The sequence below is a fragment of the Diachasma alloeum genome, unplaced genomic scaffold (genome assembly GCF_001412515.2).
Source record: "Diachasma alloeum isolate Michigan unplaced genomic scaffold, Dall2.0 Dall_scaffold_00354, whole genome shotgun sequence".
NCBI lineage: Eukaryota > Metazoa > Arthropoda > Insecta > Hymenoptera > Braconidae > Diachasma > Diachasma alloeum.
The window spans coordinates 615,503-625,861 of record NW_021680493.1 but is presented as its reverse complement, the minus strand read 5'-3'; the positions used below and the strand labels follow the sequence as shown (position 1 = coordinate 625,861).

The window sequence follows — 10,359 nt, the reverse complement described above, 5'->3', positions numbered from 1 at the left end:
CCGCCCCCCCCCCCTCCCCTATATTCCTCTGACGTTTAACGCCGGCTCTGATCAAAGGGCTTGTCGATGTTTGCGTATCACGATAGGATATGATTGAAACGCTAGCCCCGGTGTTTGCCAGGTGGGTCTGGTGAAGGCTCAGTATCCAACTGCCCAGACGATTCCCGGCCTTTATCGACAGTCTGGCAATACTTCCCAGAATTTGCTGCACAGCGACAGCGACCTACGCTTGGATGCCCAGGGAGCTTTTACCCGGTAAATATTGGAAAGATAAATGATGACATGGGCTGTGGGAGGACTTTAAAGTCAATTCCTGATGAATCTCCAGTGAAATTGATGGTAAATTAGGGAAGAGAGATGAGTTGATTGCACGTCAAGATCAGATATTCAAGAGTGTCTCTGGATACTCCTGATGAACAGACCGAGAAGTGCACTTGATTTGTCAACCTCTTCCCATAACACAAAAAAACTTAATCTTTCCACAGATTTGAAGCTGTGGATAGGGACCTGCATCCCCCACTAAGCACTGGAAGTGCCATTCCCCCGCAGCCACTGAGACCAGCGCCCCAACCAAGACCAACAGCTAGACCAAGGCCATCACCACTGCAAGCACCAACCGCTGCAGATCACCTGCGAATGCAGCAGGCAGGGCCAGGACCGCTTACTCCTCCCCCCATCCCTCGAGCACCAGGTTCTCACAGGACAAACGGGCCCTCCGTGTTCTCATTTCAGAATGAAATCCCGAAGACCTACAGCTCCTACAAGACCCCCAACGATCAGCCATTGCTCCATTTAGAGAATCGTAACCACACTATCGCCGAGAACATCCAGATGAGACCCTATTCTCGTCAAGCTGACACCGTCAACATGCATAATTCGCATTACGAGAATGTCAAGAGTCTAGAAGACAGAGTGCAAGATTCTTACGTCAGTAGAATGACTAGAGACAGCGCATTCGCCCCTTACGAACTTCCCCAAGAAGCATCGCAGTTCAGATACCTCGGATCCCGCACCGAGAATGATCCAACAATGAATACTGAGGACAGCAGATCAGTCTCCAGCTACCCTGGTTACGATTTCTCTCAGAAGACTCATCATCAAGTTCGTCAACACATCAGAAATGACTCGCGAGGCACATCAAGCAGCTTCAATCTCACAAATTGCAACAATACGACGCAAGCCATCATGGAGTCAATATATGGACCTCAGGTAGTCACAACATTGCTCCATAATACTCAGAATTACGGAAATGAAGTTCTCAGAAAAACGGAAACACCGCAGAATATAGAATTGACACCATTCCGCCGCAGCACTTTTCCCGATGATCTGGCTTACGGTCTCCACGCAAATACAAAAGCTCAGGGATTGCAGAGAGTATCACAATATATTCAAAGTTTGCCGGATCTACCAATGTACGAACCTATGAATGACCAAACAGACGATCGGGATGAATCTATGTATTCCCATTTGGAGGGTAGAGTTGATGATGGTAGAAGTGTGATACCCAGTGGAAATGAGTTGACACCGAGTCCAGTACCACCGCCCGCACCACCTGATCCCCCAAATCCACTAAATATACATCGGAAAAATGAACCTACCACGGGTGAGAGAATCTTCAGTGCTTTACGTTCAGTCACATCCCAGAGTTATATCGACGCATCGGAGTTTTATAAGTGAGTATTATTTGTCTGAACGAAAGCATTTGTATTTATCCCTTAAGAATGGCCTAAACAATCCTCATGGGAAACTCATCTAAACCCACTATAACCGAAATTTGTCGTGTAATTGAGGATAAAATCCCTCAACAAACTCCAAGCTAGCTCAAACTCGCTCAAGGTAATTGGCTTGAGTTTGAGCACTCAAGAACATTTGAAAGAGCTCAAACTTTCTCAAAATTTGTTCAATCTGGCTCAAGCCAATTTCAGCCTGTATAAACTTGCTCAAGGCCGCTCAAGTTAGTTCAAGGTCGTAGGGGGACTAAACTTCTGTTCAAATTCAAGTTTAAACATCATCTATCCATCAGATCACATATCAATTATAATCTTTGATTCCAAAGCCGCGTGCCATACTCAAAGTCTATTATTCATCAATTCCCCAACAACGCTGCATTTGCTGAAATATCGTAAGTTGATATACTGAATGGCTTAAACGATTCCCCGGAAAACTAATCTAAACCCACAATAACCAAAATTTGCCATGTAATTGCGGACAAAATCCCTCAACAATCTCCAACCGTTTAGCTTTCCTCTATCTACGTCCGTTTAACTTTCAGCTCAGTGCTATCGTCCGCCCAACAAGTTCCCAAACTCACATTCCCCGGGATGACGAGATCATCGATACAGCTGGCTGATACAAATACTTCAAATAATTTGCAAGACGAAACGGGGGAATACTACGGTGATGTTGAATCAACGGCTCTGAGTATTGACGGTTCAAGGCGTGGATCTGACCTATACAGTCCGGAACTTAATTTAAAAGCTCACCAGACCGCACAGCAGGTAACGTTTCAATTAACGACTGGAAAAGGAACGGTTTAATTATAAAAGTTGGGGGCGAAGATCTGGGCCGAGTGAAATGATTTTGAAATCTAAATGCCCGGAGTATTGTACTTGAATATTATCTTTAGTTTAACATATTTTAGAATGGTAATCGTCCGTTGGATTTTCATGCTCGATGAAAAGATAAAATGACAGCGTTTAACTGTATCGATTCTAGGTATATAACAGTCTGCAGGATCCACCGGCTTCCCCTCTCCTTCTCAAAGACCTGGACCAGGAGCCCTATCCCTACATGTCTGACCCAAGTTTCACAAGAACTTCCGAGGTACAATCGGATTTTTTTTATCACATTAAAACAACTCTTTCGTCACAATAACGAATTACTTTTAATGCCAACTCCCTCAATTCCAGGATATCTTCAATAGTCTCGAACAAAGGAGGAAAAGCATGGAGAGGCTGAATGGCATTCACGAATTCGTGGAAATGGAAATAAATGATACTCAGAGGCAAGTGTCTCCAGCATCATGATAATGACATTGATTAAAATGCTTAATTGCGAAACAATTCGCTTCTTTTTCGCAGGAAGAAGAATGCCCACGATTGGTTCGCTGTTCTCGAGGAGGTACACATGAAGAGACGACTATCACAAGTAATATCAATAAATCATTCATCTTGAGGCATTGCTTCGTTAAGAATTAATCGAAATGGGTTATTTTTGGATTTTATCAGAGTATCGAGGATGCATTCAGTTGCTATACGGGCACGGAAATCGACGACGGAAATACAGGAAGTAGACGGGAGTCGCAGGGGCCAGAGCCGGAACCACCTCCCGACGAAGCCAATTTGAAACGGGCAATAAGCTGTGAGAGTGTTTGTTCAGATACCAGTGTCGTGCTTGGTGATATTGAGGATGTTACGGTAGTTGGGCATATTTGCGTGGGTCTTGAGTATGAGAGATGGGGAGGACGTGGTGCTGATATTGAGGGGGATCTTGCTGCCAGTGTTTTGGAGGCGAGGGATCTAATCACGCCAGACGGACAGCCCGCTCAAGATACATTAGTGAGGTATGTATGCTTCACTGACTGCAAAAAGAAGGGAATGGGAATTTCGACGAGACGGTTTGAATATGTGTTCACATTTCTGTAAGAAGGTATTGATTCATGAAGGTATACACTCGATGAAAGTGTGAATGTGTAGATTTACTCCCACTGTCCTCCCATTGGTGCCTTCTAATATGGTACAGTTCAAACTAGCTCACGCCGGAATGTACTCAAGCTCAAACAAATTTAATGCAAGCTCAAGATGGCTTAAATCTGCTCAAGACAATTTGGAGGAGCTCAAACTAGATCGAGACTTGTGCAATTTTTCCTACTACGGTGATGGAATAAATTATTTTTAATCAGATGTTTCTTTCTTGCAACAAGTATTATATTCTTCAACCAATTTCAAATGATATAAAACAGTCCTTGGCGTCAAGTCATATGTCATCACCAGAAACATGGAAGAAGTTCTATTTGTTTTATTAATAATTTGTCGAAATATCGCAAGTGGAGAAATCATGAATTCGCGGATTTAAAATAAAATGTTAACAATTTTAGGGCGTGCCTGCTGCCAGACCGACAAACGCATGTACAAACGCGGCTCTACCGAGGCTCACCCTCTCCAAGTTATCAAGAGAAGTTTTTATTCCCTCTTGATGGTGGCCCCATTGGTAGAACATTACTATTAGAGGTGTGCACTACAAGATTAATCTACATTGCCATACAATTCCAGAGTTTCATAGAACTCAGTATTATCAACTTCAATTCCCCACAGATATTTTCCGTCGACATTGGCATGGGCGGTGGGGTTTCTCTCTTGGGTGAAGCCTCTCTCAAGTTGGGCCCTGCTGCTCGACCACCAGCCACAACTTGGTTACCTGTAGTTAGTCCAGCTGTACCGGTACCTCATCTCGGTGAACTCATGTTCTCTTTGAGTTATCTGCCAACAGCAGAGAGACTTACACTTGTCGTTGTTAAGGCTAGAAATCTTCGAGGAGCTGACGCTGTGCCTGGCGATTTTTTCGTTAAGGTGCGTGAAAACGAAATTGTCAAATGAGCTTTCAGTTGATTGGTAATGTTGGCTTGCAGGTTTATCTGCTTCAGCAAGGGAAGAAGGTTCATAAGAAGAAGACCTCTTGCAAACGCGGGGAGAAGAGCCCGACGTTCAATGAAGCAATGATTTTCAATGTTCCTGCGCATGCTTTGCAGGTAAAATTCTTCACCAATTCTTCATCCTGATTCATGGATTACATTTATTTATTTATTTATTTATTTACTAGGGGGCTGCCCCTTCGCCAACCCCATATGACCTTTATCATCCTTATTCTGACCCTCATGACCCTCAATCTGACGTATATGAACCTTAATGTGACACTCGTGACCCTTATTCTAACACTCGTAATCCGTATTCTGACCCTCGTGACCCTTAATCTGACAATCATGACCCTGATTCTGAACCTCATGAACCTTATTTTGACCCTTCTGACCCTTAATTGGGGAGTTTTAATTTCAAGCACTATATTGTTATCACCAAAAATCGATCTGGATTTTTATAATATAAAGAGATTTACCGCTGTACAGTAGACTCTCCCTAGTTGCTTGTAAAAAGGGCTGTAGGGGTACTATTTCCAAGAAATGAGCAAATTTCCATCGCTCCCCACTCCGCAACCAATGCCAAAATTATTTGGTTTTCTGTGATTTTCTATTCTACATCTCCCCGAAAATTTGTAAACAAGGTGCTGACGTCACCCTGTATGTTAAATTGGCAAGTGTTGAATATGCATAAATGCATAATGTTGAAATTTACGTGTGTTGTTTTGACCGGTAACCTGATTCACGATATCGTGGCACAGATTATTGAAGCACTGATTTGTCTTCCAGACAATTCAATTGAGACTGACAGTAGCCGAGTCGACGAACGACCAATTGGCGAATTCAAAAGCAGAATCCATTGGTCACGTCATAATTGGCGCCACCGCAACGGGGAAGTCCCTTGCGCACTGGCGGCAAATGCTGGCATCTCTGAGGCATCCTGTTGTAATGTGGCATCCCCTCAGAAAATGAATGGCCACGTTATCAATCAGTCATAACGGAGTTATTCACATTCTCAGAGGGCGGAATAACCGAAATATTTCAAACTGATATTCTCGGTCTTCATATTGAGGTCTGCTTTAACTTGATTGCAGGGTTTTTTTCTTTGTTTGATTTCCTGTGAATTCATAGGGCGGATATCGATTCAGGGACGATTCGAAGTGGAGAACAATATTTGGGGTGGATACACAACTCGGAAAATATTGCTAAATTGCCCCTTGAGGCACGAAAACATGTGAACTTTGTTTTTTTTCTCGGTATAATTATGGAATAATAATCGGGAGGAGAGCTTTAATTTCCTCGAGTTCGAGTACACGGGAAAAATATTAAAGTATTTTTTACTATGGGAACAGAGTAATTTTTAATATGAGAAATTGGACGCAGGACCATACTCGCCAAACATTAAAATTTACTGTTTAACATAGTAATTTTGATGACAAATGGAAAATTGCACCGCAGCGGATGAAAAAATACTGGTGACGAAATTAGAATATGATAGAGTTCATAAGAAAAATTCCTGTGGAACATAGATTTGTTTCGTTGAGTCAATAGTAAAAATTCCTTTAAAGAAAAGCGTTTAAGACGCTCTTAAATATAATTTTTTCGTGCGCCCAGTTTATACAGTTTCTTTTATTCAAAATTACTATGTTAAATAGTAAAAAAAAGAAATTTTACATCGCAAAAATTCAGTTCAAATAGGTCAAATTTTAAAGTTTTTCCGGAATGGCCCTGGATTACTATGTTCACATAGTCATTTTTCATTTTATATTCTTTCCGTGTAGACGAGTGATTCTATCCATGGAGAAATATGAAGTATTGGTAACTTCGTGAAGCAATATCAGTTGTTCGGTGTTCCAATGTGTATCGATGAATGTATACAAAATAATACAATATCTGACAAACATCAATTGCTCATCGTTGCAGTATGTATGATCATACGTTTTTGCATCACCAATATGTCATGAAGTTACGATATTCAATGCAATTGTCATTGTTGACAGACTGACGTAGTCGAGAGTTACAATGAAAAACTTACTAAAAAGATTGTACAGTTATGGAACTCATGATATGACTCTGAAATCGAATTTTCAAGTTGGAAAAATTCAATATTTTCATAAGTTATTCCATTTTATTACACGTACCATCACCATCAACATGCTTGAGTCACTTGAGGATCCTATAGTTAGTACCTGTTACACCTAGAACCTCAGAACAAAAAGATGAAGATTTATTTTCAACCAAGAGAAATGAGTTTCTTCTATTCTTTAGCATCCCGAATTGATTGCAAATTAAATCTGTTGAAACTTGAGAAGAAAAAGCCGAGGACGAATGATCCCCGTTCAATGTTTGGTAAAATGTAAATTAATGTTGTTGTTTCCATGAAAAAAAAAATGTTAACGTTTGTACAGAGTTTATTAGCTATGTCATCCAACGTGAAAAGTGTTTTGTAATTTATGCGACATTTCAATGACTTCCCTCAGCAAATTCTCACACCGATCATTAATCGTGTTGTTTATGTGTCAGTACTTGCTGATAATTTCACGATCTATTTCATCTCTATTCGTGCATTGTGCACTTCCATCAAGAACGAATTTATTTATGTTAGTTTGGGTTATGACATGACCGGAGTTTTCCGGTATTTCGAGGGGAATCGGATGATGGAGATAACGAGAGAATGCATTAAGTGGTCTATACTGTATGTAGCCTTCCGAATTTAACAGCCTACTTCAACTACTTTTATACCTCTTCATACGCCATACTAATATTAAATTATACACGTAATTCAAAACTGTATTTAACCTGTATATGGACATATCTACATATACTATGCGAAATACCTTTAACTATATTATTAAAAAAACCTTTAAATACTATATACAATACACTTTTTCATTAAAATCTTTACAATTCATATACTCGAAAATTTTCGACATTGAAGGGAAAATTAATGATACGATTGAATTAGAGCAGAAAATCTTTTTCAAGCATCAAAAATTCTAAACGAAAATTAACATTATAAATCTATTGAAAGTTGCGATACTTGCATTATCCACATTTTTTTTATTACCGTAAAATTTGATGAATGTTTCGAGACGACAAATCATCCAAAACCGTGTGATAAATCACGAGAAAAGCCGCTGCATTTCCTCTCCCATAGCAAGACACCCAACCACCGCTTTGATAATTATCCACAAAGGTTATTAGGGCGCCACGCTGAATATTCTCAACAGATTATGCAAATTTACCATGATTATTAATTTATATGCTAACACTCGCCTTTCGGAAAGGGTCATTTGCCAGGAGTTCAGTCGATACCACCTGTCTGAGCATAAAATCATCATTTGCATGTTAACGAAAATTTCAATTTGGGGTGCCCTTTGTGCTGGCGCACACTGTTTAGCTGCGTATTAATTTTTTTAGGAGAAATAACTAATGCACATTAATTACACACAATTTTTCGGAGAATATTTTTGCATCCACATAAATCGTAAGTTGGCTCTAAGGAATACTAGTGTCGAGAGTATGGAGATTTGGAATTGTTCGCGATGACAGAAATTGTAAAAGAAAAATGATTACATAAACGGATAATTCACCTTGTAGGCTTCAGGATAAAATGCGATTTGAAAATCCAGATCAAGTGCAAAAACAGTTGAGAAATAATTGATGAGTGATGACAATAATACACCCGAGGAACTCGTTTTACAATCTTCAGAGGACAAGTTAATAGCAATGAAGATTGTATGAGTAATTCCATTAGCTTGCGATAGATAATATGATTTATCTTGTTAGAGATCAGCTTAGAAGCAATAGTACTCCTGAATTGCTGTGTATATCGATTAATTTCGTCCATTAATTCATGTACTGAACAATTTACTTTTTGAAAAAGAAAAAAAATAAATAACGTCCATGTAATCCAACTCATATAACGATGCATAAAAATACTGTAATTTTTTAATTGTTTGATATTTTTGTTACGCCTCTCTGTGATATTATACGGGCCCATTCACACAACCCTGTACATTAAAATCCATTAACTCTTATCATATCAGAGTGTAAATTATTTTCATAGAGATATAAGAGATAAATTGTCACACTGATGAGAAATTAAAGATTCAATTTGGCTCACTCTACACAATTTCCTCTCGGACTCAATTAGAACTGTCGTTTACAAGTTGAAAATTATTGACAAATTTAGATATGACGATTGGTATGATAAAAGTTGAATTATTCTTTGTATATCGTGATATATTGAATACGTATATAATTATTGAGTGGTGAGAGTGACGAGGCGAGCGAGAGGTGTCGATATTACAATGGGAGAAAAACATTTTCTCAAAAAAGTTTTGTTTCAAGGGAAAAAATTCCATGGGACAGTAGCTTTTCGTTTCGGTTATTCAATAATCGCAGAGGAGAAATGAATTCTTGAATAAAATAATAATGATGAGATTAGGGACGAAGTATATAGGAAATGATGTGCAAAATAATGCAATACAATAGCAATTTCCCACTTGTTTTGGTTACAGAGAAAAAAAAAGAATTTATCTCGAATTTATATCTTATTAGGGATTCATGATTGTGAAGTTCAGTGATTTTGTCACTAATTTTCAGCGACATTATCACAATATAACCAATAATTGAAGATATATTCCGGAAAATCAGTGGCATATTCCTGACAATCGAAGTTTTTTCTCTGCATTAATATTCAACTTGCTATTTGTTTTTTGTTTAAACAAAACTTGGCTGAGAAATTGTGCATTTTTCTCTCCATGTCCGAGAAAAAAATTGATGGAGAACGCAAAATAATGAGTATCGACACTTCTCCAGAGTGAAATAGTGAAATGATATGTTCCTCAAGGCGAAATGAACCTCTGAAAACTTCAATTTGTTGAAGCTAATAAACTAATCATCATTAAGATATGAATAATAAGTAATAATATACCAGAAGGTATCACTTGGCTTGCAGTGTGCGCGTGAATTTCTATAATCCATTTAAAAAAATAACAAATCATGAAGTGTACTCTGCCCATCCATATACCGTATCGTATTTCTATTGAACTGCAGCATGATTCGATGATATAAGAATTACTAATGTTACAGAAAAGGATTATATTGCGAGAACAAAGGGATATTGATCATTACTGTGCGCATTTAATTGGGGAATACATTTGATGTATTTGTCGCGCTACGCAAGGTCCTTGATAAATCTCAGTGCGGTTATACTCATTAATTTATATGAATAATGAAAATATTCAAAGAGAAAAAATATATTTAAGTTGAAGACTGAGATGTAGTATTTTTCCTTTCAAATCTTTCCTCATTTCTTGTCGTACAGTAATAAAATTGATGAAAACAATATGTCTCAAGTAATCATTTGTCTGATTCATATATTTCCAGAGATTCAGTAATTCTATAATTCCTGTATCCGTGGAGTGAGATTCAAATGCCAAATAATTACTGTAAAATTTATTCAAATTCATCCATTTATTTTTTAATTCAAACTACAATATTTTCTCATTTTATTTTTGATCGCGCACCAATTTCTGTGGAATTAATAATACTAATTATTAATATTTTCAATTAATTTCTTTGGTTACTATAGTATTCCCTTCAATTGTATTTACTTTTTTTATCCATTCGCATTTTAAATTCGACTTTTCCCTCAATTGAAATATTTTGGCTAATGTTTTTTTTTGATAATGAAAATACTTCATTTTAGGAAGAATTTATAA

At 38.3% G+C, this 10,359-nt stretch overlaps 1 protein-coding gene across 1 annotated transcript in view; it reads left to right on the top strand.

Moving 5' to 3' along the window:
- LOC107041029 overlaps positions 1-6,274 on the top strand; it is a 19,687-nt gene extending 13,413 nt beyond the window's left edge. The window contains exons 4-15 of the mRNA XM_015261386.1: positions 122-255; positions 486-847; positions 914-1,673; positions 2,273-2,498; positions 2,716-2,823; positions 2,910-3,008; positions 3,085-3,147; positions 3,228-3,562; positions 4,097-4,229; positions 4,314-4,568; positions 4,628-4,747; positions 5,420-6,274. Coding sequence (XP_015116872.1) covers positions 122-255; positions 486-847; positions 914-1,673; positions 2,273-2,498; positions 2,716-2,823; positions 2,910-3,008; positions 3,085-3,147; positions 3,228-3,562; positions 4,097-4,229; positions 4,314-4,568; positions 4,628-4,747; positions 5,420-5,602 — 2,778 coding nt within the window. The 3' untranslated portion in view covers positions 5,603-6,274. The remainder of the gene's footprint in view (positions 1-121; positions 256-485; positions 848-913; positions 1,674-2,272; positions 2,499-2,715; positions 2,824-2,909; positions 3,009-3,084; positions 3,148-3,227; positions 3,563-4,096; positions 4,230-4,313; positions 4,569-4,627; positions 4,748-5,419) is intronic.
- The last annotated feature ends 4,085 nt before the right edge of the window (positions 6,275-10,359 follow it).